The sequence below is a fragment of the Ranitomeya variabilis genome, chromosome 4 (genome assembly GCF_051348905.1).
Source record: "Ranitomeya variabilis isolate aRanVar5 chromosome 4, aRanVar5.hap1, whole genome shotgun sequence".
NCBI lineage: Eukaryota > Metazoa > Chordata > Amphibia > Anura > Dendrobatidae > Ranitomeya > Ranitomeya variabilis.
In genome coordinates, this window is record NC_135235.1 from 299,773,205 (window position 1) to 299,800,942 (window position 27,738).

The following is a 27,738-nucleotide window of genomic DNA, read 5'->3' on the forward strand; positions in this document are numbered from 1 at the left end:
ACAATTGGTGGTCTTGTATTTATTTTTACGTAGCTACATAGTGGGCCCGAAGAATGACTTTCTCTGGTGGGTCCAAGGTGCTCCAGTCCGACGCTGAGGGCCATCAAGTTACACATTGGTACTCACAACCTGGTTCCCTATCTGTATGTCTTTGGAGTGTGAGAGGAAACCAGAGAACCCTGAGGAAACCAACGCAAACACGGGGAGAACATACAAAACGCCTTGCAGATGTTGTTTTTGATGAGATTGGAACCAAGGACCACAGAGCTGCAAGGCTGCAGTTCTAACCACTGAGCCACCATACTGCCCCAAACTTGATTTAAGTAAGTTGATTCTGTTACAACATATTAAATCCTCCCTTATTCAGTCTTTTATTGTACAGTAAGGAGAGCATTTTTCCTTGATTCTTCACCCTGGATTACTCTTGTCGCTGTAACATATTTACATGGTGGCCAGTTGTAATCGGCCACCACAGCGGAGGCAATATTTGTTATAAGGTATTTTTCTAAAACGCCCGAATCTAGGAAGATAGAAATAATATTGGTTAACAGACTGTCAAGAATGTTGGTTGGTAACTTGGATTGTATCAGAAAGAACAAATTGTAGAAATGCATTAATAATAGGCCCTAGCATACAAAAAATAAAATGTAGAATCCTTAAAGGGGTGCTCCACTACTAGGATAAAACATTTTCGATCAAAATGTTTGGCCCTCATAAAACAATAAAGCTCATACTCACCTCCCATACTGGCGCCGGTCCCACGGTGTCGGCACTCACTCTCCCCGGGGCTCTCATACGGTATTGTGATGGGCTTCAGCTGATCTCGGGCTTCCTCTTCCTGTCCAGTTCCATAAGAGGTGAGGACAGTAACACCAGCACTGATTGGGCATCAGTGTTACGCGTCACAACACCACACAAGGTCATGGGGAGAGCGAGTGCCGGCACCATGGGAACTGTGCAAGCACAGGAGGTGAGTATGAGCTTTATTATTTTATCAGGGCCAAGAAAGGAGTATGAGAAGTTATCCAGGTAGTGGACAACTTCTTTAACCCTACTGCTTCCAGACATTAGTCTACACATATACTAGTAAAATATAAAAGCATACCAACAGAACAACACCGGTGTCATTCCACAGTGATTGTGTTTCTTGCAAAATATTTAGAATAGAGAGTCCTCAGTGGTTGATACCTTTTAATGGCTAACTGAAAAGATGGTAACAAATTGGAAGCTTTCGAGACTACTCCGGTCTCTTCATCAGGCACAGACTAAAGCGAATTCTGAAGAATCACATATTTACACCCAACACAGCACAGAACTGTGTTTCATGAAAAATTGAATGATCAGATTGACTTACCTGTTATCACATAAAGTGCATTGATAGTTGAAGTTGTAGTTTATGGTATAGTTGTGATAGATCTCCACCTGTGGCAGCTCAGGGTGGATATAACTAACTCTTTTTGCATACGCCTGCCACAATGGACCATGGTTGTCACCCTGTTCACCATCAATCAACCAGCATGCAACATGACACATTTCGTGTGCAAGTGTGGATCTTAATCGTTCTGAAAATAAAAGTGTTTATACAGACATGAGAAAAACTAAGTGCACCCTGTTTGAATTCTTTGCTTTTACATATCAGGACATAATAAAACAAATCTGTCCCTTAGAAGATCTCCAAGGCAGGGAAATATGACCTCAGATAAGCAAAACCGTATAATTATTTATTTATCCAAAACTGCGTGAAAAGTTAAGTATAATATTAAAATCAATATTTTGCAAAGGAAGTAGGAGCTGCCAGCTTTCAGCCATGCAGGCAAGTCTAGAGCAATTACAGATACCACTTAGAGCCCTGGGAGCAGTGGCTGTGAAAACCCTGCAGCACCGACTGACAGCCACACTGAAATGTGCACTGTAGAGCTGGCTGTCAGTCACTGGTGGGATATGGTTACCGTTGATGCTCTCAGTACTGTGAGTGGTGACTGTAATTGCTCTGAGTGTGACGGCATCACTAAAAGCCGGTGGCTCCCGGGAAAAGTAAAATTCATTTTCTCCTAGGTGCCGCACTTTCAGTAAAGAGGCCTGTTAGCTTCATAATGTTATTAGCCTACATATTGACCCTTTATCATGAGGCTAATACAATTATCAAACCTGATAGGTCCCCTTAAAATCTATATTATAGGCAGAACACATGTCTTTCAATTCCCCTATTAATTCCTATTAAAGCAGCAAAGGTGTTCTTAATATTTCACATACAGGATTTGCATGTTGGCCTACTTTTTGACAAATAATGTCACAGTGTTATTTATCAAGAGTTCTTTTTGAGGTTGTGTTTGCCTTATTTTAAGACATTCTAATGCCCAATTATTTTTTATTTTGAATTTTACATATAATTCAAAGAGGGTGTACTCATTTCTTATCATGAATGATTGTACAATGAGTATAAAACATGTATTACAGCACAAGTAGCATCTTTTTACCATGTACATACGTTATTTTATAAAGATGCTGTAAGCGATGTAGTAATATCAAACCTACCGGCAGAATCCAAGACTTTAACGGAAAGTTCTATCATGGACTTATGTTGGTTATTATCCACAATGTTAGAGGTCTGAGCAGATGTTTTGGTCAGCCTGTTATTCCACACGATTTTTATTTTTGTTGGAAGCTAAAAGGGGGAAATAAATTCCATTATATCTGTAAACTCTTAGGTGCCAATCTAACAAAGAACCCAACTATCATGTAATGTACATTACTGGTCTCCATATATGAGGCATGGGGTATTTTGAGAAGTCCAAGTTGTGAGAGCAACAATAAATATAAACTTAGTCTAAAATATCCAGATGTCAACTAAATTATTTTATTTCTAAGAGTAAAAAATCCATTGAACTTCACGCCAAAAATTGAGGATCTCTATGTCTATGCATGGTGGATCTCATGTAAGGTCTCCACTCAATCCATAGATAAGAAGGTTTTCCTGACATTTTAAATAACGACATTTCAGAGCAGTGACAACAGGGTTAGGGTGCTCTCTAGAAAGCTAAAGCCACTTTTCTTGAACATAATTGTGGGAGGAGGGAGAAGATGGATAAATCTTGTATAACCCAGATACTGATGACAGGATACCTTACTCCCGAAGATGGTGATATTATACAGTTCGTACAAGAGTTCCACAAGCTCCACTTTATTCTCCTGGAAATTGGTCACATATTTGGAACCTGGTGATACGATGCCTTCCAGGAATAAGCCAGGGATTTTGCACATTGGCAAACTGGGAAAAATAAGGAATCATCTATAAATTCACAGGAAACATTTCTTTCTTAGTTCATGGTTTTTTATAATGATCAATATGTTCAACACAACTCACCTGTCCTCACTATCGGAGCTCTCCACACTATCAGATGAATCATCTGTACAAAAATATGAAAGAGTGAAAAGACTTTTCTAAGTTTTAGGCTCAAAATTGATGATTTTGCTAATGAGACATGTCAGTATATGGGTCCATACTAGAGGGATCAAACCAGAGCAGAACAGTAAAACTTAAGCAAATTCATTGCACAGCTGTAAGAAATTCTATAGGGACAACAGTAGCCATAAGTCAACATGGCAATCAAGTATTTTGCCAAAATGTAAATGTCCATGACCTGAGACAGCACAGAAAATGAAGAATTGTTCTTTATACAAAAACATACACCAGAATTTTATCTAGAAATTACTTACTTGTATTTGTGGAACTTTCTCCTTCATTAAAATCCTCATTATCACTAATGATAATGGTGTCATCATCGGTTCTTTGAAATAAATGTAAGAAAATATGAGTCCACCATTAATAATTAATCATCATGAAGTATCTAGTAAGAGATAAGATGTCTGTCCTACCTGGTGGTATTCTTCAAATCACTATCTAAAGATAGCACTTTCAGATCTGTGGAAGCAAAAAAACATACGGTACATCTCTTTTTAGAATATTGTATTAGTAATGATGGACAGGATGGCAGCCAAGATGGAAGACATTATTACTGGATGGGGCAGATCAGGGGACATTATTGCAGGATAAGAGCAGTATGATAGACATTAGTACTGGATAGAGGTCAGGATTTGGGGATGTTATTACAGGATGGCAGCCCAGATGGAGGACAATATTACTGGATGGTGTTAAGATGGGGGACATTATTGCAGGATGGTAGCCAAGAAGAGGGGAATTATTATGAGATGGGGCCAAGATGGAGTACATTATGACAAGAAAGGGATGAGGAATACATCATTGCATGATGGGGGACATTTGTTCAGGACAGAGGACAGTATTATAGGATGGAGGCCAGGATGGTGACATTATTACAGGATGGGAGCTAGAACAGCAGACATTATTACAGAGGCCTGTATATCTGACCAATATGCTTCTGATGTAAGACCTCTAAGTTTTATCCCATGGCCCTTTGGACTCTAATTACACCGCTGCTCATTACCATAGATATACAATATAAATATATCCAAACCCTTACTAAAATGTGCACGGAAGCTGCACCCAATGATGACCACAATGACAGCTATCAATATATCAGACCCTTTTCTGTATCAGACACAGTACCTGGTTTACTCGATGATGAACTGGAATCCAAGCCACTGGTGTCAATCAGGCTTGGGGACCTGGGAACTGGCCTCTTCCTTGGATGAGACTGGAATAGTATCAAACATGTCAAATAAAATCAGTAAATATGAATATGCCCAATTTATAATCTTATCCCATATGCCTCTGTTTTGCATTTAGACGCCTATATAAATGTGTTCACCATTGGCCTTTGCTTATTTCATGTCCAGAGTATGACAGATGTAGGAAATACTTGTGATTAGGATATGAATATGGAAGGTGATGACATTTACTGGTCTTCATACAATATTTTTATGTATCCTGTACATGGACAAATTGTCACAAGTACCAAACCTGAGGGCAATCTTTACCCTGTAAACTAACCCAACCCGTCTCCCCATTGTAGCTCTTTGGGATTTTTTAGCCTAAGTGTATTCTAATTAGTTAACAATGTAAAATTGGAAATTACCTGATGGAAGTCTTCATCATCATGACTGTCCTTGCTGTCAGAAAAAACAATTATTCGCTTAAAGCGCTTTTTTCTAAACATATTTGAAAAACTCAAGAACTCACTGAAAACACTCCTCTCTCCACAAACTCCTACAAACACCCTCAACGGAACTTTGGATGACGGCGTGTTCTGTAGCGTTCTGTCCTTTGTGACATCATTAGAATGACATTTTTCTTTTATTTTCTGCTAACACTTTATTTAAATATGTATTCAAAACAATGAACAAAAAGAAAACCAGGTAAAAAGAACTATCCCTCTAATTTTCCTGATCCCGCACATTTCCAATTGTTAGGAAAAATAAACATAACCAACATTAAAAAAACACACACTGATAGATTGGCAGAATCCTTATCCCTCTTACCCCAAGAGAATAAAAAAGAGTGCAGGTAACACAGCGCTGCTGAAGAATCGAAAGTATCCAGGGAATCCTTACAAAGACTTTTCTTGAGATTCATAAAAAAACAGGACTACACGTTTCGGCACTGAACCAGTGACCTCCTCAGGCCTAGTGCCGCAACAAAGATGAGGGATCTATATTTAAGATAGGAAAGGGAAATTATATCACAAATATTGGTGAAAGCTCACAATACAAGGGAGAACTAAAAATAAAATCCATCATTGATAAATAACACATAGTTGGGTTAGAACCCAGAGCTCCAAAGTTAGGGATATACCAGTGTTAACCACTGAGCCACCATGCTGCCCGCAGTAGGTGGACTGTACAGAAGTGCTACTGCTTAATTTATGATGTTAGTAGACTTAATAAAAGGAGATTAAAAAATGTCTGTTTTCGTAGGTGGTAAAATAATCCTGATAACATTTTCTCAGGAATGAATCCCTAGTTAGTATCAGAAGGTAACAGCACTAACCACTGTGCTATAGGACCACAAGGGAGTTGAAATGACTGTAAAAGCCGCCACAAGTGAAATTGTATTTTAAAATCTAGCAGTCTAATACAAATTAGAAAGTATAAAAAGGAAACAAATAATAAAGAAACAGGATCCCTGACATATGAGTGTGAATGATAAGAAGTCTAATAAAACCCTAAAAGGAATCTCCACCACCTCATTGAGGCAAATTAGATAAAGTCACGGTAACTTACAGTATATGTCTGATAAGCCTCACACTGCTTGATCCGCTGTAACCTTACTGGAGCTTCAGTTGGCGCCTGCTCAATAAGTAAAATAGATATATGGCTGAAGTCAGGACTATTTCACTCGCAAAGTATCTAAACACATCATATTCCAAAATGCCTTTTAATATATTGATATTGGAGCCATGTATGTTTATGCGCAGGTGTATGATTTGTGGAACAATGCCACTCATCATACATTTGATGACCGAGGGTCACCACTAGAGATGAGCAAACTTTTCAAGGTTCGGTTCGATTCACAGAATATTGAGGGTACGTTCCCATGGTCAGTAAACGCTGAGTGTTGGATACTGCATACATCCGCAGCGTCCAACCCGCATCGTCCAGATGTTACAGCATAGTGGATTGAATTTCAAGAAATTCCATGGATACTATGAATGCAACGATGTCTGCGGATCACCCATGGAGATGATCACGCGGTGCGTCTTTCCAGACTCCAGCATGTCAATTTATCTCGCAGAGGCGTGAGTCCCCTGAAGATAAATGTCACCGGTACAATGTATTGGACGCCGTGATTCTTTATGCCTCAATGAAGACATGTGGAATCTCCTGCGTTCAAAATCCAGAAACGCTTTGGATGCAGCGGACATGTGCTGCGTTCAAAGCGCTGCTGATTTCTGACCGTGGGCACATACCGTTAAAAGTTTGCCGAACATACCCAAACCTCATTGGATTCAATAGGAGACCAAATCAAGCAAGTACACAACATCTTGAAGGGAACCTGTCAGCAGGATTGTGCACAGTAACCTACAGACAGTGTCAGGTCAGTGCCGTTAAACTGATTAAAATTATACCTTGGTTGATGATATCCGCCTTGTGGTTGTTGTTTAATCTTTATTCTCAGTTTAGAGTTAATGATATTCTCTGGGGCAGGGCTGCGCTGCATGCATGATCTCATGCATAATGTGTATGTAATACTTTTCTTTCATGTTATCCATAAATTCCTAAAAAAAAAAAAAGAAAAAACACAGTTTGAAAATCAGGCCAGCCACACCTGCCGGCTGCACTATCTAGGAGGAGGCAATTTTTTTCTTGTTTTTCTTTAAGGGAATGTGTCATATACAATTTTTAAAATGACCTATAATACCACACCATGACCAGACCATGTTCCCGTTAAGGTCCAATGCATGCACTGTATAGCTTTTATTTTTATAATATTATTTATTTGTATTATTTTATTTAGTAAAAAAAAAAGCAAAAATAAAATGAAAAGCAATTTGTTTTACTTATTTTTTAAATATAAAGATATAAAAGTAATAGTTACAAGGTAAAACTATTATTTCCTAGGTTTAAAAGGCCTCAGAATAAAATAAATACATGTTCTTTATACAGTTCTTCTTTTAATCCTTGACCAAAGAAAAGAGAACATTCACTGGAAATTCGACATTTCATCAAATATAATATTTGCACCTTTTATTTCTCAAAAATAAAGATCAAAAGAGGAAACCTTTCATGCTCTTCCTGAAATACATTGTCCATTATTTACATTATATAAGATGGAGATGGACTCTGTAAATCCATTTTTTTATGCGATGGCCTCTGGTAGTACATTCTTTAGGCTACGTATTTTACTTGAATTGAAATGTTGATAGTAGTTTCATATAGGGTTGAGCGACTTTCATTTTTTTAAGATCGAGTAGGGTTTTGGGAAACCCGATTTTGTCCAGAGTCGAGTCGAGTGCAGTCGGCCGATTATCGCTAAAAGTCGGGGATCGACCGAAACACGAAACCCAATGCAAGTCAATGGGGAAGCATAGTCGGCAGTGAGTGGAGGCCAGGAAAACACCTACAGTGCCCATTTTAATGCCAAAAACATCCATTCTTGTTTCTGAAGCTTGCCAATCTTAATTAACTGTATAATAATAGTTGGGCATAGGGAATTGGGGGAAAGTTGTGGGGGGAGTAGGGCTGGCTCAAGTTTTTCGTGGGCCCAGGAAATGCGGACTACGTCACGGCGGTGTTGCAGGGAAAGGTAAGTATTTAAACGTTGCAAGTGCTGTGATCCTGAGCAAGCAGGGGGGGGCCCACTCGTTCGCATTGGCACTGGCACAGGGCCCCTCAAAGTACGGCGGTGTGTTTGCATGGCGGGGGCGCCTCCCACCAGCAGCGACACTTTTGCGTACTCTGAGGGGCCCTGTGCCAGTGACGTCGCCAACGAGTATGCCCTCCCACCTGATGAAGGAACCTGCACTTTCATCTGCACCTTCCTCTTTGTCCCTGTGTAAGGTGGTATAACATGCGGGAAGGGGAACCTTACTTTCAGCAGGGTCAGATTCTGGCTGTGTAGAGTACAAGGGGAATGTAGTGGTCTAGGTCAATGTACCAGCAGACTCATTTAGCAGTGGCTGGGCAATGGGCAGGATGAGGAGGAAACAGATATAGGGCCAAAGAATAAAGTAGGCTAAATGCAGTTCAAAATTGGTAACAGGACTAAACAGGCGGCATTGCTTTGTTCAGTGGAGTAGCAAACCCAAGAGCAGCAGACACTGTTTCAAGGGCCTAACTACACTAGTAGGCCAAATGCAGTTTAATATCTGATAGTATAGGGCGAAAGCCAGAATGTGGAAGCTCAGCTTTGTTCAGTTGAGGACAACACCAGGGAGGGGCAGACACCTTTAGTAGGCCGGAAAAGCCTATTGCATTTTTTAAAATGGTAATTTGGAGCAGAAGGTTGAAGCTCAGCTTTATTTAGTTGAGGACAACACCAGGCAGGGGCACACAGACAGACACCTTTAGTAGGCCGGAAAAGCCTATTGCATTTTTTAAAATGGTAATTTGGAGCAGAAGGTTGCAGCTCAGCTTTATTTAGTTGAGGGCAACACCAGGGAGGGGCAGAAGCCGTTAGTAGGCCCTAACCACCATTTTGTTTTTTAAAAACCACTTAATGAGAGCCGGAAGGTTGAAGCTCAGCTTTATTCAGTTGAGGACAACACCAGGCAGGGGCACACAGACAGACACCTTTAGTAGGCCGGAAAAGCCTATTGCATTTTTTAAAATGGTAATTTGGAGCAGAAGGTTGAAGCTCAGCTTTATTTAGTTGAGGACAACACCAGGGAGGGGCAGAAGCCGTTAGTAGGCCCTAACCACCATTTTGTTTTTTAAAAACCACTTAATGAGAGCCGGAAGGTTGAAGCTCAGCTTTATTCAGTTGAGGACAACACCAGGCAGGGGCACACAGACAGACACCTTTAGTAGGCCGGAAAAGCCTATTGCATTTTTTAAAATGGTAATTTGGAGCAGAAGGTTGAAGCTCAGCTTTATTTAGTTGAGGACAACACCAGGCAGGGGCACACAGACAGACACCTTTAGTAGGCCGGAAAAGCCTATTGCATTTTTTAAAATGGTAATTTGGAGCAGAAGGTTGAAGCTCAGCTTTATTTAGTTGAGGGCAACACCAGGGAGGGGCAGAAGCCGTTAGTAGGCCCTAACCACCATTTTGTTTTTTAAAAACCACTTAATGAGAGCCGGAAGGTTGAAGCTCAGCTTTATTCAGTTGAGGACAACACCAGGCAGGGGCACACAGACAGACACCTTTAGTAGGCCGGAAAAGCCTATTGCATTTTTTAAAATGGTAATTTGGAGCAGAAGGTTGAAGCTCAGCTTTATTTAGTTGAGGACAACACCAGGCAGGGGCACACAGACAGACACCTTTAGTAGGCCGGAAAAGCCTATTTCATTTTTTAAAATGGTAATTTGGAGCAGAAGGTTGAAGCTCAGCTTTATTTAGTTGAGGGCAACACCAGGGAGGGGCAGAAGCCGTTAGTAGGCCCTAACCACCATTTTGTTTTTTAAAAACCACTTAATGAGAGCCGGAAGGTTGAAGCTCAGCTTTATTCAGTTGAGGACAACACCAGGCAGGGGCACACAGACAGACACCTTTAGTAGGCCGGAAAAGCCTATTGCATTTTTTAAAATGGTAATTTGGAGCAGAAGGTTGAAGCTCAGCTTTATTTAGTTGAGGGCAACACCAGGGAGGGGCAGAAGCCGTTAGTAGGCCCTAACCACCATTTTGTTTTTTAAAAACCACTTAATGAGAGCCGGAAGGTTGAAGCTCAGCTTTATTCAGTTGAGGACAACACCAGGCAGGGGCACACAGACAGACACCTTTAGTAGGCCGGAAAAGCCTATTGCATTTTTTAAAATGGTAATTTGGAGCAGAAGGTTGAAGCTCAGCTTTATTTAGTTGAGGACAACACCAGGCAGGGGCACACAGACAGACACCTTTAGTAGGCCGGAAAAGCCTATTGCATTTTTTAAAATGGTAATTTGGAGCAGAAGGTTGCAGCTCAGCTTTATTTAGTTGAGGGCAACACCAGGGAGGGGCAGAAGCCGTTAGTAGGCCCTAACCACCATTTTGTTTTTTAAAAACCACTTAATGAGAGCCGGAATGTTGAAGCTCAGCTTTATTCAGTTGAGGACAACACCAGGCAGGGGCACACAGACAGACACCTTTAGTAGGCCGGAAAAGCCTATTGCATTTTTTAAAATGGTAATTTGGAGCAGAAGGTTGAAGCTCAGCTTTATTTAGTTGAGGGCAACACCAGGGAGGGGCAGAAGCCGTTATTAGGCCCTAACCACCATTTTGTTTTTTAAAAACCACTTAATGAGAGCCGGAAGGTTGAAGCTCAGCTTTATTCAGTTGAGGACAACACCAGGCAGGGGCACACAGACAGACACCTTTAGTAGGCCGGAAAAGCCTATTGCATTTTTTAAAATGGTAATTTGGAGCAGAAGGTTGAAGCTCAGCTTTATTTAGTTGAGGACAACACCAGGCAGGGGCACACAGACAGACACCTTTAGTAGGCCGGAAAAGCCTATTGCATTTTTTAAAATGGTAATTTGGAGCAGAAGGTTGAAGCTCAGCTTTATTTAGTTGAGGACAACACCAGGCAGGGGCACACAGACAGACACCTTTAGTAGGCCGGAAAAGCCTATTGCATTTTTTAAAATGGTAATTTGGAGCAGAAGGTTGAAGCTCAGCTTTATTTAGTTGAGGGCAACACCAGGGAGGGGCAGAAGCCGTTAGTAGGCCCTAACCAAAGTTGAAGGCCAAATGCAGTTTAATTTCTGATACTATAGGCCGAAAGCCAGAAGGTGGAAGCTCCGATTTAGACAGTGGAGGACAATTTGAATTAGGGACTGCAGACAGACTTAGTAGGCTGTCCCCTGTGGACCATGCATCCAACACATTAACCCATTGCGCCGTAATGGACACGTAATCTTCCGTGGCCATGCCTACAGGTCCATGCGTCTGTTGTCAGGTGCACCTTTGTACTCACAGATTGCCAGAGTGCATGGACAATGCGGTCTTCTACATGCTGGTGGAGGGTTGGGATGGCTTTTCTCGCAAAAGAAGTGTCGACTGGTTAGCTTGTAGCGTGGTACAGCGTAGTCCATCATGGCCTTATTAATAGTAAATAAAATATATAACTAGGCTCTATGAACTTTTAAATAGGTTCCAGGGGTACACGGGCAGCATTGGTGTGGTCAGTGGAGGAGTATTGCAAGTAGGGGCTGCAGACAGGCTATCAAAGGCCTAAAATACCAAACAGTAGGCACTCATGGCAGTTTTACATCGGTTACATGGATACACAGGCAGGCACTCCAGGCAGCATTGTGGTCAGTGGAGGAGTATTGCAAGTAGGGGCCGCAGACAGGCTATCAAAGGCCTAAAATAACAAACAGTAGGCAGTCATGGCAGTTTTACATCGGTTACATGGATACACAGGCAGGCACTCCAGGCAGCATTGTGGTCAGTGGAGGAGTATTGCAAGTAGGGGCCGCAGACAGGCTATCAAAGGCCTAAAATAACAAACAGTAGGCAGTCATGGCAGTTTTACATCGGTTACATGGATACACAAGCAGGCACTCCAGGCAGCATTGTGGTCAGTGGAGGAGTATTGCAAGTAGGGGCCGCAGACAGGCTATCAAAGGCCTAAAATAACAAACAATAGGCTCATTGCAGTTTTACAGCGGTTACATGGATAGACGGGCAGGCAGCTTGGTGGTGAGTGGAGGAGTATTTAAAGTAGGGACCGCAGACAGGCTTCAAAGGCCTAACATAAGAAAATGGGCTGGCTGTAGGCACTTTATAATTGGTTCCAGGGGTACACGGGCAGCAGTGGTCTGGCCAGTGGAGGACTAGTGGAAGGAGGGACCGCAGACAGGCTTCAAAGGCCTAATAAAAAAATGGGCTGGCTGTAGGCACTTTATAATTGGTTCCAGGGGTACACGGGCAGCAGTGGTCTGGTCAGTGGAGGACTAGTGGAAGGAGGGACCGCAGACAGGCTTCAAAGGCCTAACATAAAAAAATGGGCTGGCTGTAGGCACTTTATAATTGGTTCCAGGGGTACACGGGCAGCAGTGGTCTGGTCAGTGGAGGACTAGTGGAAGGAGGGACCGCAGACAGGCTTCAAAGGCCTAACATAAAAAAATGGGCTGGCTGTAGGCACTTTATAATTGGTTCCAGGGGTACACGGGCAGCAGTGGTCTGGCCAGTGGAGGACTAGTGGAAGGAGGGACCGCAGACAGGCTTCAAAGGCCTAACATAAAAAAATGGGCTGGCTGTAGGCACTTTATAATTGGTTCCAGGGGTACACGGGCAGCAGTGGTCTGGTCAGTGGAGGACTAGTGGAAGGAGGGACCGCAGACAGGCTTCAAAGGCCTAACATAAAAAAATGGGCTGGCTGTAGGCACTTTATAATTGGTTCCAGGGGTACACGGGCAGCAGTGGTCTGGTCAGTGGAGGACTAGTGGAAGGAGGGACCGCAGACAGGCTTCAAAGGCCTAACATAAAAAAATGGGCTGGCTGTAGGCACTTTATAATTGGTTCCAGGGGTACACGGGCAGCAGTGGTCTGGTCAGTGGAGGACTAGTGGAAGGAGGGACCGCAGACAGGCTTCAAAGGCCTAACATAAAAAAATGGGCTGGCTGTAGGCACTTTATAATTGGTTCCAGGGGTACACGGGCAGCAGTGGTCTGGTCAGTGGAGGACTAGTGGAAGGAGGGACCGCAGACAGGCTTCAAAGGCCTAACATAAAAAAATGGGCTGGCTGTAGGCACTTTATAATTGGTTCCAGGGGTACACGGGCAGCAGTGGTCTGGTCAGTGGAGGACTAGTGGAAGGAGGGACCGCAGACAGGCTTCAAAGGCCTAACATAAAAAAATGGGCTGGCTGTAGGCACTTTATAATTGGTTCCAGGGGTACACGGGCAGCAGTGGTCTGGCCAGTGGAGGACTAGTGGAAGGAGGGACCGCAGACAGGCTTCAAAGGCCTAACATAAAAAAATGGGCTGGCTGTAGGCACTTTATAATTGGTTCCAGGGGTACACGGGCAGCAGTGGTCTGGTCAGTGGAGGACTAGTGGAAGGAGGGACCGCAGACAGGCTTCAAAGGCCTAACATAAAAAAATGGGCTGGCTGTAGGCACTTTATAATTGGTTCCAGGGGTACACGGGCAGCAGTGGTCTGGTCAGTGGAGGACTAGTGGAAGGAGGGACCGCAGACAGGCTTCAAAGGCCTAACATAAAAAAATGGGCTGGCTGTAGGCACTTTATAATTGGTTCCAGGGGTACACGGGCAGCAGTGGTCTGGTCAGTGGAGGACTAGTGGAAGGAGGGACCGCAGACAGGCTTCAAAGGCCTAACATAAAAAAATGGGCTGGCTGTAGGCACTTTATAATTGGTTCCAGGGGTACACGGGCAGCAGTGGTCTGGCCAGTGGAGGACTAGTGGAAGGAGGGACCGCAGACAGGCTTCAAAGGCCTAACATAAAAAAATGGGCTGGCTGTAGGCACTTTATAATTGGTTCCAGGGGTACACGGGCAGCAGTGGTCTGGTCAGTGGAGGACTAGTGGAAGGAGGGACCGCAGACAGGCTTCAAAGGCCTAACATAAAAAAATGGGCTGGCTGTAGGCACTTTATAATTGGTTCCAGGGGTACACGGGCAGCAGTGGTCTGGTCAGTGGAGGACTAGTGGAAGGAGGGACCGCAGACAGGCTTCAAAGGCCTAACATAAAAAAATGGGCTGGCTGTAGGCACTTTATAATTGGTTCCAGGGGTACACGGGCAGCAGTGGTCTGGCCAGTGGAGGACTAGTGGAAGGAGGGACCGCAGACAGGCTTCAAAGGCCTAACATAAAAAAATGGGCTGGCTGTAGGCACTTTATAATTGGTTCCAGGGGTACACGGGCAGCAGTGGTCTGGTCAGTGGAGGACTAGTGGAAGGAGGGACCGCAGACAGGCTTCAAAGGCCTAACATAAAAAAATGGGCTGGCTGTAGGCACTTTATAATTGGTTCCAGGGGTACACGGGCAGCAGTGGTCTGGTCAGTGGAGGACTAGTGGAAGGAGGGACCGCAGACAGGCTTCAAAGGCCTAACATAAAAAAATGGGCTGGCTGTAGGCACTTTATAATTGGTTCCAGGGGTACACGGGCAGCAGTGGTCTGGTCAGTGGAGGACTAGTGGAAGGAGGGACCGCAGACAGGCTTCAAAGGCCTAACATAAAAAAATGGGCTGGCTGTAGGCACTTTATAATTGGTTCCAGGGGTACACGGGCAGCAGTGGTCTGGCCAGTGGAGGACTAGTGGAAGGAGGGACCGCAGACAGGCTTCAAAGGCCTAACATAAAAAAATGGGCTGGCTGTAGGCACTTTATAATTGGTTCCAGGGGTACACGGGCAGCAGTGGTCTGGCCAGTGGAGGACTAGTGGAAGGAGGGACCGCAGACAGGCTTCAAAGGCCTAACATAAAAAAATGGGCTGGCTGTAGGCACTTTATAATTGGTTCCAGGGGTACACGGGCAGCAGTGGTCTGGTCAGTGGAGGACTAGTGGAAGGAGGGACCGCAGACAGGCTTCAAAGGCCTAAAATAACAAACAATAGGCTCATGGTAGTTTTACAGCGGTTACATGGATACACGGGCAGCTTGGTGGTGAGTGGAGGAGTAGTGCAAGGAGTGTCTGTCCCAGTACTCCCAAAATATAAATAGATGTTAATGTCTTGCAAAACAACCAAAACAAAAAAAAAGGTGGCATACTTAGGTACAGGGGTGGGCTCATCTGCTGAGTTTCTGACATAGTAATTTGGCAGTAACTATTTAATGGTGCCAATATAGGACACAGACACAGACTACTTTAAGTTGCATTATAGATGTCTACAAATTTGTATTGTCAGTGCCAGACATTGAATGATGTCAGCGAATAGACTAAAGATTGGTGGAGCTGTGCGACATAATTTTGCATGTGGTAGAGCACATTTTGAGCTGGGGTAGGGGGGAACTCTCTAGAGGCCGGCGGGACCGCCCCAGGGCCCCTCATGTTACAACGGTGTGTCTGACGTTGGGTGCGCACCACCACCGCCAGAGACACTACATTGTACTATGAGGGACCCAGTAGCAATGCCGTCAACCAAAAGCGAGCACACCCACCTCTTCAGACAAACAGCAGTCTCACGGGTGCTTGCGCCAAGTCGCGATACCACGGCCCCGTGTGGGGAGTTTGGCCATTTAGGGAGGTGTAAACATGTCGTATGCTGTACAATCAGCTGCAGCAAATTAGACATTAGAAAAGTAATTCACAGGCAAGAGCCTTTCATAGGAAAGCTAGGTGTCGGCCGGGCAAGGTGGGGCAAAAGATTTCGAAATCCAGTTGTGGTTCATTTTAATGAATGTTAGATCGTCAACATTTTGGGTAGCCAGACGAGTCCTTTTTTCGGTTAATATTGAACCTGCAGCACTGAATACTCTTTCTGATAGGACACTTGCTGCCGGGCAAGCAAGCTCCTGCAATGCATATTCTGCCAATTCTGGCCAGGTGTCTAATTTGGAGGCCCAGTAATCAAATGGGAATGACGGTTGAGGGAGAACATCGATAAGGGATGAAAAATAGTTAGTAACCATACTGGACAAATGTTGTCTCCTGTCACTTTCAATTGATGCAGCAGTACCTGTCCTGTCTGCGGTCATAGCAAAATCACTCCACAACCTGGTCAGAAAACCCCTCTGTCCAACGCCACTTCTGATGTGTGCACCCCTAACACTCCTAGTCTGCTGCCCCCTGGAGCTCGTGTGAGAACGATCACGTGCGCTGTGTGCTGGGAATGCCTGAAGCAAACGGTCAACAAGAGTTGATTGTTTGGTTGCTAATATTAGTTCCAAGTTCTCATGTGGCATAATATTTTGCAATTTGCCTTTATAGCGTGGATCAAGGAGGCAGGCCAACCAGTAATCGTCATCGTTCATCATTTTCGTAATGCGTGTGTCCCTTTTTAGGATACGTAAGGCATAATCCGCCATGTGGGCCAAAGTTCCAGTTGTCAAATCTCCGGTTGTGATTGGTTGAGGGGCAGTTGCAGGCAAATCTACGTCACTTGTGTCCCTCAAAAAACCAGAACCCGGCCGTGACACGCAACCAATTTCCTGTGCCCCCAGGAAAGGTTCGGCATTAAAAATATACTCATCCCCATCATCCTCCTCGTCCTCCACCTCCTCTTCGCCCGCTACCTCGTCCTGTACACTGCCCTGACCAGACAATGGCTGACTGTCATCAAGGCTTTCCTCTTCCTCTGGTGCAGACGCCTGCTCCTTTATGTGCGTCAAACTTTGCATCAGCAGACGCATTAGGGGGATGCTCATGCTTATTACGGCGTTGTCTGCACTAACCAGCCGTGTGCATTCCTCAAAACACTGAAGGACTTGACACATGTCTTGTATCTTAGACCACTGCACACCTGACAACTCCATGTCTGCCATCCTACTGCCTGCCCGTGTATCCTCCCACAAATAAATAACAGCACGCCTCTGTTCGCACAGTCTCTGAAGCATGTGCAGTGTTGAGTTCCACCTTGTTGCAACGTCTATGATTAGGTGATGCTGGGGAAGGTTCAAAGACCGCTGATAGGTCTGCATACGGCTGGCGTGTACAGGCGAACGTCGGATATGTGAGCAAAGTGCACGCACTTTGAGGAGCAGGTCGGAGAACCCAGGATAAGTTTTCAATAAGCACTGCACCACCAGGTTTAAGGTGTGAGCCAGGCAAGGAATGTGTTTCAGTTGGGAAAGGGAGATGGCAGCCATGAAATTCCTTCCGTTATCACTCACTACCTTGCCTGCCTCAAGATCTACTGTGCCCAGCCACGACTGCGTTTCTTGTTGCAAGAACTCGGACAGAACTTCCGCGGTGTGTCTGTTGTCGCCCAAACACTTCATAGCCAATACAGCCTGCTGACGCTTGGCAGTAGCTGGCCCATAATGGGACAACTGGTGTGCAACAGTGTCATCTGCCGATGGAGTGGTTGGCAGACTGCGTTCTGTGGAAGAGCTGTAGCTTCTGCAGGAGGACGAGGAGGAGGAGGAGGAGGGGGTGCGAACGCCTACAGCCAACTGTTTCCTAGACCGTGGGCTAGGCACAACTGTCCCTAAATTGATGTCGCCTGTGGACCCTGCATCCACCACATTCACCCAGTGTGCCGTGATGGACACATAACGTCCCTGGCCATGCCTACTGGTCCATGCATCTGTAGTCAGGTGCACCTTTGTACTCACAGATTGCCTGAGTGCATGGACGATGCGCTGTTTAACATGCTGGTGCAGGGCTGGGATGGCTTTTCTGGAAAAAAAGTGTCGACTGGGTAGCTCGTATCGTGGTTCAGCGTACTCCATCAGGGCTTTGAAAGCTTCGCTTTCAACTAACCGGTAGGGCATCATCTCTAACGAGATTAGTCTAGCTATGTGGGCGTTAAAACCCTGTGTACGCGGATGCGAGGATAAGTACTTCCTTTTTCTAACCAGAGTCTCATGTAGGGTGAGCTGGACTGGAGAGCTGGAGATCGTGGAACTTTCAGGTGTGCCGGTGTACATGGCAGACTGAGAGACGGTTGGAGACGGTATTGTTTCCGCCGGTGCCCTAGATGCAATATTTCCTCCTACAAAACTGGTGGTTCCCTGACCCTGACTGCTTTTGGCTGGCAAAGAAACCTGCACAGATACTGCCGGTGGTGCAGAAAATGGTGGCCTTACAGTGACGGAAGGGATGTTGCGTTGCTGACTAGCTTCATTGGCCGAGGGTGCTACAACCTTGAGGGACGTTTGGTAGTTAGTCCAGGCTTGAAAATGCATGGTGGTTAAGTGTCTATGCATGCAACTAGTATTTAGACTTTTCAGATTCTGACCTCTGCTTAAGCTAGTTGAACATTTTTGACAGATGACTTTGCGCTGATCAGTTGGATGTTGTTTAAAAAAATGCCAGACTGCACTCTTCCTAGACTCGGATCCCTTTTCAGGGATTGCAGACTGAGCTTTAACCGGATGGAAACGCTGTGCTCCAACAGGTTTTGGCTTTGACACGCGTTTTGGGCCAGATACGGGCCCGGCAGATGGAACCTGTTGCGATGTTGATGCCTGCTGCGGCCCCTCCTCCACCTCCGCTTCTGAACTACTGCCGCCTGCACCCTGTTCCCCCAATGGCTGCCAATCGGGGTCAATAACTGGGTCATCTATTACCTCCTCTTCGAGCTCGTGTGCAACTTCGTCTGTGTCACTGTGTCGGTCGGTGGTATAGCGTTCGTGGCGGGGCAACATAGTCTCATCAGGGTCTGATTGTGGATCTGTACCCTGAGAGGGCAATGTGGTGGTCTGAGTCAAAGGAGCAGCATAGTACTCTGGCTGTGGCTGTGCATCAGTGCACTCCATGTCAGAATATACTTGTAATGGGCATGGCCTGTTAAATGTTTCACTTTCTAAGCCAGGGACGGTATGTGTAAAGAGCTCCATGGAGTGACCCGTTGTGTCGCCTGCTGCATCCTTCTCTCTTGTTGTAGTTTTTGCTGAGGAGGACAAGGAAGCGACTTGTCCCTGACCGTGAACATCCACAAGCGACGCGCTGCTTTTACATTTACCAGTTTCGGAAGAGGAGGCAAAAGAGCTAGAGGCTGAGTCTGCAATGTAAGCCAAAACTTGCTGTTGCTGCTCCGCCTTTAAAAGCGGTTTTCCTACTCCCAGAAAAGAGAGCGTTCCAGGCCTTGTGTAGCCTGACGACGAAACTGGCTCCACAGCTCCAGACTTAGGTGGAATATTTTTATCCCCACGACCACCTGATGCTCCACTACCACTACCATCATTACCAGCTGACAATGAACGCCCACGACGACCTCTTGCACCAGACTTCCTCATTGTTTTAAAATCTTAACCAAAGTAACTTTATTTGTTGCTGTCAAACAACTTACACGGTGAGCTATAACTTCAGTATGATTTCAATATCCCTTAACAGGTTGGTGAGACCACAAGGAAAATCAGGCACAATGTTACACACTCTGTTTTCTGTGGCACAAAATCACAGAGATGACACACACGCAGGACTGTCACTCAAGCACTAATGTCAATATTAATCTCCCACCTAATTTATTTATTTTTTTTTCTCAGGGAGACTTTAGAAACCAAATAATATTAAAAAAAAAAAAAAAAAAAAGGCTTTCTATGGCCCACAATTAGAGAGAGAGAGGTGGCACACCCAGGAGTCAAGACTGGCGCACAAGCTAAAAGGGCAATATTACTCTCCCACTGTTTTTTTATGTTTTTTTTGTTTTTTTCAGGGAGACTTTAGAAACCAAATAATATTAAAAAAACCAAAAAAAAAATAGCCTTTCTATGGCCCACTGAATGAGAGAGAGAGGTGGCACACCCAGGAGTCAAGACTGGCACACAAGCTGAAAGGGCAATATTACTCTCCCACTGTTTTTTTATGTATTTTTTGTTTTTTAAGGGAGACTTTAGAAACCCAATAATATTTTTTTAAAAAAATAAATAGGCTTTCTATGGCCCACTGAATGAGAGGGAGAGAGGTGGCACACCCAGGAGTCAAGACTGGCACACAAGCTGAAAGGGCAATATTACTCTCCCACTGTTTTTTTATGTATTTTTTGTTTTTTAAGGGAGACTTTAGAAACCCAATAATATTTAAAAAAATAAAAAAAAAAAGGCTTTCTATGGCCCACTGAATGAGAGGGAGAGAGGTGGCACACCCAGGAGTCAAGACTGGCACACAAGCTGAAAGGGCAATATTACTCTCCCACTGTTTTTTTATGTTTTTTTTTTTTTTTTCAGGGAGACTTTAGAAACCAAATAATAAGAAAATAAATAAATAAATAAATAGGCTTTCTATAGCCCACTGAATGAGAGATAGCACACACAGCAGTGGCACACAAGCCCTGACTGAGGCCAATATTTTTCTCCCACTGATTGATGTAGTGTTTTTGTGTTGAGGTAGATTTTAGAACACAAATCAAGGAAAAAAAAAAAAATGCTTTCTATGGCCCACTGAATGAGAGAGAGGTGGCACACCCAGGAGTCAAGACTGGCACACAAGCTGAAAGGGCAATATTACTCTCCCACTGTTTTTTTATGTATTTTTTGTTTTTTAAGGGAGACTTTAGAAACCCAATAATATTTTTTAAAAAAAATAAATAGGCTTTCTATGGCCCACTGAATGAGAGGGAGAGAGGTGGCACACCCAGGAGTCAAGACTGGCACACAAGCTGAAAGGGCAATATTACTCTCCCACTGTTTTTTTATGTTTTTTTTTTTTTTTCAGGGAGACTTTAGAAACCAAATAATATTAAAAAAACAAAAAAAAAAATAGCCTTTCTATGGCCCACTGAATGAGAGAGAGAGGTGGCACACCCAGGAGTCAAGACTGGCACACAAGCTGAAAGGGCAATATTACTCTCCCACTGTTTTTTTATGTTTTTTTTTTTTTTTTCAGGGAGACTTTAGAAACCAAATAATATTAAAAAAACCAAAAAAAAAAATAGCCTTTCTATGGCCCACTGAATGAGAGAGAGAGGTGGCACACCCAGGAGTCAAGACTGGCACACAAGCTGAAAGGGCAATATTACTCTCCCACTGTTTTTTTATGTATTTTTTGTTTTTTAAGGGAGACTTTAGAAACCGAATAATATTAAAAAAAAAAAAAAAAAAAAAAGGCTTTCTATGGCCCACTGAATGAGAGAGAGAGGTGGCACACCCAGGAGTCAAGACTGGCACACAAGCTGAAAGGGCAATATTACTCTCCCACTGTTTTTTTATGTATTTTTTGTTTTTTAAGGGAGACTTTAGAAACCCAATAATATTTTTTAAAAAAAATAAATAGGCTTTCTATGGCCCACTGAATGAGAGGGAGAGAGGTGGCACACCCAGGAGTCAAGACTGGCACACAAGCTGAAAGGGCAATATTACTCTCCCACTGTTTTTTTATGTATTTGTTGTTTTTTAAGGGAGACTTTAGAAACCCAATAATATTTAAAAAAATAAAAAAAAAAAGGCTTTCTATGGCCCACTGAATGAGAGGGAGAGAGGTGGCACACCCAGGAGTCAAGACTGGCACACAAGCTGAAAGGGCAATATTACTCTCCCACTGTTTTTTTATGTTTTTTTTTTTTTTTTCAGGGAGACTTTAGAAACCAAATAATATTAAAAAAACCAAAAAAAAAAATAGCCTTTCTATGGCCCACTGAATGAGAGAGAGAGGTGGCACACCCAGGAGTCAAGACTGGCACACAAGCTGAAAGGGCAATATTACTCTCCCACTGTTTTTTTATGTATTTTTTGTTTTTTAAGGGAGACTTTAGAAACCCAATAATATTTTTTAAAAAAAATAAATAGGCTTTCTATGGCCCACTGAATGAGAGGGAGAGAGGTGGCACACCCAGGAGTCAAGACTGGCACACAAGCTGAAAGGGCAATATTACTCTCCCACTGTTTTTTTATGTATTTTTTGTTTTTTAAGGGAGACTTTAGAAACCCAATAATATTTAAAAAAATAAAAAAAAAAAGGCTTTCTATGGCCCACTGAATGAGAGGGAGAGAGGTGGCACACCCAGGAGTCAAGACTGGCACACAAGCTGAAAGGGCAATATTACTCTCCCACTGTTTTTTTATGTTTTTTTTTTTTTTTTCAGGGAGACTTTAGAAACCAAATAATAAGAAAATAAATAAATAAATAAATAGGCTTTCTATAGCCCACTGAATGAGAGATAGCACACACAGCAGTGGCACACAAGCCCTGACTGAGGCCAATATTTTTCTCCCACTGATTGATGTAGTGTTTTTGTGTTGAGGTAGATTTTAGAACACAAATCAAGGAAAAAAAAAAAAATGCTTTCTATGGCCCACTGAATGAGAGAGAGGTGGCACACCCAGGAGTCAAGACTGGCACACAAGCTGAAAGGGCAATATTACTCTCCCACTGTTTTTTTATGTATTTTTTGTTTTTTAAGGGAGACTTTAGAAACCCAATAATATTTTTTTAAAAAAATAAATAGGCTTTCTATGGCCCACTGAATGAGAGGGAGAGAGGTGGCACACCCAGGAGTCAAGACTGGCACACAAGCTGAAAGGGCAATATTACTCTCCCACTGTTTTTTTATGTTTTTTTTTTTTTTTCAGGGAGACTTTAGAAACCAAATAATATTAAAAAAACAAAAAAAAAAAATAGCCTTTCTATGGCCCACTGAATGAGAGAGAGAGGTGGCACACCCAGGAGTCAAGACTGGCACACAAGCTGAAAGGGCAATATTACTCTCCCACTGTTTTTTTATGTTTTTTTTTTTTTTTTCAGGGAGACTTTAGAAACCAAATAATATTAAAAAAACCAAAAAAAAAAATAGCCTTTCTATGGCCCACTGAATGAGAGAGAGAGGTGGCACACCCAGGAGTCAAGACTGGCACACAAGCTGAAAGGGCAATATTACTCTCCCACTGTTTTTTTATGTATTTTTTGTTTTTTAAGGGAGACTTTAGAAACTGAATAATATTAAAAAAAAAAAAAAAAAAAAAAAGGCTTTCTATGGCCCACTGAATGAGAGAGAGAGGTGGCACACCCAGGAGTCAAGACTGGCACACAAGCTGAAAGGGCAATATTACTCTCCCACTGTTTTTTTATGTATTTTTTGTTTTTTAAGGGAGACTTTAGAAACCCAATAATATTTTTTAAAAAAAATAAATAGGCTTTCTATGGCCCACTGAATGAGAGGGAGAGAGGTGGCACACCCAGGAGTCAAGACTGGCACACAAGCTGAAAGGGCAATATTACTCTCCCACTGTTTTTTTATGTATTTTTTGTTTTTTAAGGGAGACTTTAGAAACCCAATAATATTTAAAAAAATAAAAAAAAAAAGGCTTTCTATGGCCCACTGAATGAGAGGGAGAGAGGTGGCACACCCAGGAGTCAAGACTGGCACACAAGCTGAAAGGGCAATATTACTCTCCCACTGTTTTTTTATGTATTTTTTTTTTTTTCAGGGAGACTTTAGAAACCAAATAATAAGAAAAAAAATAAATAAATAAATAGGCTTTCTATAGCCCACTGAATGAGAGATAGCACACACAGCAGTGGCACACAAGCCCTGACTGAGGCCAATATTTTTCTCCCACTGATTGATGTAGTGTTTTTGTGTTGAGGTAGATTTTAGAACACAAATCAAGGAAAAAAAAAAAAATGCTTTCTATGGCCCACTGAATGAGAGAGAGGTGGCACACCCAGGAGTCAAGACTGGCACACAAGCTGAAAGGGCAATATTACTCTCCCACTGTTTTTTTATGTATTTTTTGTTTTTTAAGGGAGACTTTAGAAACCCAATAATATTTAAAAAAAAAAATAAATAGGCTTTCTATGGCCCACTGAATGAGAGGGAGAGAGGTGGCACACCCAGGAGTCAAGACTGGCACACAAGCTGAAAGGGCAATATTACTCTCCCACTGTTTTTTTATGTTTTTTTTTTTTTTTTCAGGGAGACTTTAGAAACCAAATAATATTAAAAAAACCAAAAAAAAAAATAGCCTTTCTATGGCCCACTGAATGAGAGAGAGAGGTGGCACACCCAGGAGTCAAGACTGGCACACAAGCTGAAAGGGCAATATTACTCTCCCACTGTTTTTTTAGGTTTTTTTTTTTTTTCAGGGAGACTTTAGAAACCAAATAATATTAAAAAAAAAATAAAAATAAATAGGCTTGCTATAGCCCACTGAATGAGAGATAGCACACACAGCAGTGACACACAAGCCCTGACTGAGGCCAATATTTTTCTCCCACTGATTGATGTAGTGTTTTTGTGTTGAGGTAGAATTTAGAACACAAATCACGGAAAAAATAAATAGGCTTTCTATGGCCCACTCAGTGAGAGATGGCACACACAGGGATGGCACTGTAGCAGAAATGCCAATCTTAATCTCCCACAAAAAAAACAAAAAAAAAACAGGGACTGTCCTACAATTACTATCTCCCTGCAGTAATCTAAGCCAGGTATGGCAGGCAGCAATAGGAGTGGACTGATGCACAAATTAAATAAAAAGTGTGGACAAACAAAAAAGATAGCTGTGCAGAAAGGAAGGAACAAGAGGATATGTGCTTTGAAAAAAGCAGTTGGTTTGCACAGTGGCGTACACACAGCAATACAGCTATCACGGAGCCTTCTAGGGCAGCCCAATGAGCTACAGCGCTGAGGGGAAAAAAAAAAATAAATAGCTTCCACAGTCCCTGCACACCGAAGGTGGTGTTGGACAGTGCAAATCGCTGCAGCACAAGCGGTTTGGTGGTTAGTGGACCCTGCCTAACGCTCTCCCTGCTTCTGACGAAGCGGCAGCAACCTGTCCCTAAGCTCAGATCAGCAGCAGTAAGATGGCGGTCGGCGGGAACGCCCCTTTATAGCCCCTGTGACGCCGCAGACAGCAAGCCAATCACTGCAATGCCCTTCTCTAAGATGGTGGGGACCAGGATCTATGTCATCACGCTGCCCACACTCTGCGTTCACCTTCATTGGCTGAGAAATGGCGCTTTTCGCGTCATTGAAACGCGACTTTGGCGCGAAAGTCGCGTACCGCATGGCCGACAAGCACAGGGGTCGGATCGGGTTTCATGAGACGCCGACTTAGCCAAAAGTCGGCGACTTTTGAAAATGATCGACCCGTTTCGCTCAACCCTAGTTTCATATTATACACTGCTCAAAAAAATAAATAAAGGGAACCCTTAAACAACACAATGTAACTCCAAGTCAATCACACTTCTGTGAAATAAACCTATCCAGTTATGAAACAACACTGATTGTGAATCCAATTCTCTTCCTGTTGTGCAATGGGAAAAGACAACAGGTAGAAACGATAGGCAATTAGTAAAACAACACCTATACATAAGTGGTTCTACAGGGGGTGACCACAGACCATTTCTCTGTTATTATCCATTTTGGCTGTTGTTGTTATCACTTTTGCATTTTGTCTTTGCTCTCACACCTAGAGGTGCCGCACATTAGCATGAGGCGGTATCTACAACCAATAGAAGCTGCTCAAGTAGTGCAGTTCATCTAGCATGGCACATCAATGCAAGCTGTGACAAGAAGGGTAGCTATGTCTATCAGCACAGTGTCCAGAGCATGGAGCACATACCAAGAGACAGGCTAGTACACCAGGAGACATGGAGGGAGCCGTAGGAGAGCAACAATCCTACCTCCTCCTTTATGCAAAGAGGAACAGGAGAAGCAATGTCAGAGCCCTGCAAAGCAAGCACTAGCAGGCCACTAACATCCATGTGTCTGCTGAAACTGTCAGAAACAGACACCATGAGGGTGGTATGTAAGCACAAGTGGGTGTTGTGCTTACAGCCCAACAACGTGCAGGGCAAATGACATTTTCCAGAGAACACCAAGATTGGCATATTCGACATTGGCGCTTTGTGCTCTTCATGGATGAGAGCAGGTTCACACTCAGCACATGTGACAGACGTTACAGAGTCTGGCAACCCCATGGAGAATGTTCTGCTGCCTACAACATCCTCCAGCAAGAGCCATTTTGGCAGTAGGTCAGTAATGGTGTGGAGAGACATTCCTTTGGTGGGGCTCGCAACCCTCCGTGTGCTAACCAGAGGTACCCTGACTGCCATTAGGTACTGGGATGAGGCCCTAAGACCCACTGTGAGACTAAATGCAGATGCAGTAGGCCATGACTTCCTTCTGAAGCATGACAATGCTGGGCCTCATGTGGCTGAAGTGTATCAGCAGTTCCTGCATGATGAAGGCATTGCCTTGACCGCTTAGGCACTTACAGCTCCGTCTGGTTCTCCTGCTCCACTTTCAGAAGTTTTGACAAGATCTTTGCCCCAAGGTCTTTTTCCCAAATTTGCCGGCCCCTGGACTCTCCGCTGCCTTCACACCTCCTAGCCACATTTCCTCCTCCACCTGCACTATCCTGCGTGTCATGGTTCTCAATGGCAAGAGAACGTAATAAAGCATACAAATGGACTAGCTCTTGGAAGATGGGAACTCGAGCTGACCATGAGCTAAACCTACCGCACAACTAACAGTGGCCGGGTAGCGTGCCTACGTTTTATCCCTAGACGCCCAGCGCCAGCCGGAGAACTGACTGACCCTAGCAGAGGAAAATACAGACCTGGCTTACCTCTAGAGAAATTTTCCCCAAAAGGCAGACAGTAGCCCCCACATATATTGGCGGTGATTTTAGAGGAAATTGACATACGAAGTATGAAGATAGGTTTAGCAAATTGAGGTCCGCTTACTAGATAGTAGGAAGACAGAAAAGGGAACTTCACGGTCAGCTGAAAACCCTTTTCAAAATACCATCCTGAAATTACTTTAAGACTCTAATATCAACTCATGACACCAGAGTGGCAATTTCAGCTCACAAGAGCTTCCAGCCTCAGAAATATTCAATCACAGAGAACTGGAACGAAAGTGCAAAACAAACTTAGGACAACAAGTCCAACTTAGCTGATAGTTGTCTAGGAGCAGGAACATGCAACAGAAAGGCTTCTGGTAACATTGTTGGCCGGCATAGAAATGACTGGGGAGCAAGGCTAAATAGAAACTCCCACATCCTGATGGAAACAGGTGAACAGAGGAGATGAAGCACACAAGTTCAGTACCACCAGTAACCACCGGGGGAGCCCAGAAACCAAATTCACAACACCTGCGCCTCTATTCAGCCTGTCTGGACCCACTGCTGAGGATGAGTCCATAGAACCAGCCATCAAGTACGATCAGGAAGTTGTACTTCTCCATCAGCATGTTCTTTCGCTTCTGCTGTCTCACCGACAATCGCACTGGCTCACTCACCTCAAGGAGTACTATTCTTGGACTCTAGTCTTCCCTGGGTGTGGTTACTTCTGGCAGTTCCACCGTTCTATGCGAGTACCCGCCCATTCTCTAGTGACTGGCAGAAACAGACGAGGTTTCTTCTTCCGCTGCCACCACTTTGGTGGGCACCGCTCACGATGGGACGTCTTCTCGATACAGACCACCTCTTGGGCAGGACAGGCTTTCATGCCATTTCACTTCATAGATACCTACGCCAGGTGGAGCCTATTCTGGTTTTCGCTCCTTCATCCACCATCTTGGGTGCCTCAACAATTGCAGTCTTAGCTTTTTCTGGAGTCCCTCCGCTGTCTCTGTATGAGGTTTCTGAATCCTGCTGACTACACCAGGTTGTAAAGTGCAT

At 43.8% G+C, this 27,738-nt stretch overlaps 1 protein-coding gene across 1 annotated transcript; it reads right to left on the reverse strand.

The window, feature by feature from the left end:
• Window positions 1–345: 345 nt before the first annotated feature.
• On the reverse strand, window positions 346–27,738 carry LOC143767856 (germ cell nuclear acidic protein-like). The gene is made up of 11 exons (XM_077256379.1): window positions 27,591–27,738; window positions 5,159–5,240; window positions 5,055–5,088; window positions 4,586–4,673; window positions 3,877–3,922; window positions 3,718–3,788; window positions 3,365–3,407; window positions 3,124–3,268; window positions 2,536–2,665; window positions 1,355–1,562; window positions 346–520 (listed from the first exon to the last, which is right to left on the reverse strand). Exons 1-11 carry the CDS (start codon window positions 27,736–27,738, stop codon window positions 442–444), a joined length of 1,074 nt encoding a protein of 357 aa, XP_077112494.1. The 3' UTR covers window positions 346–441.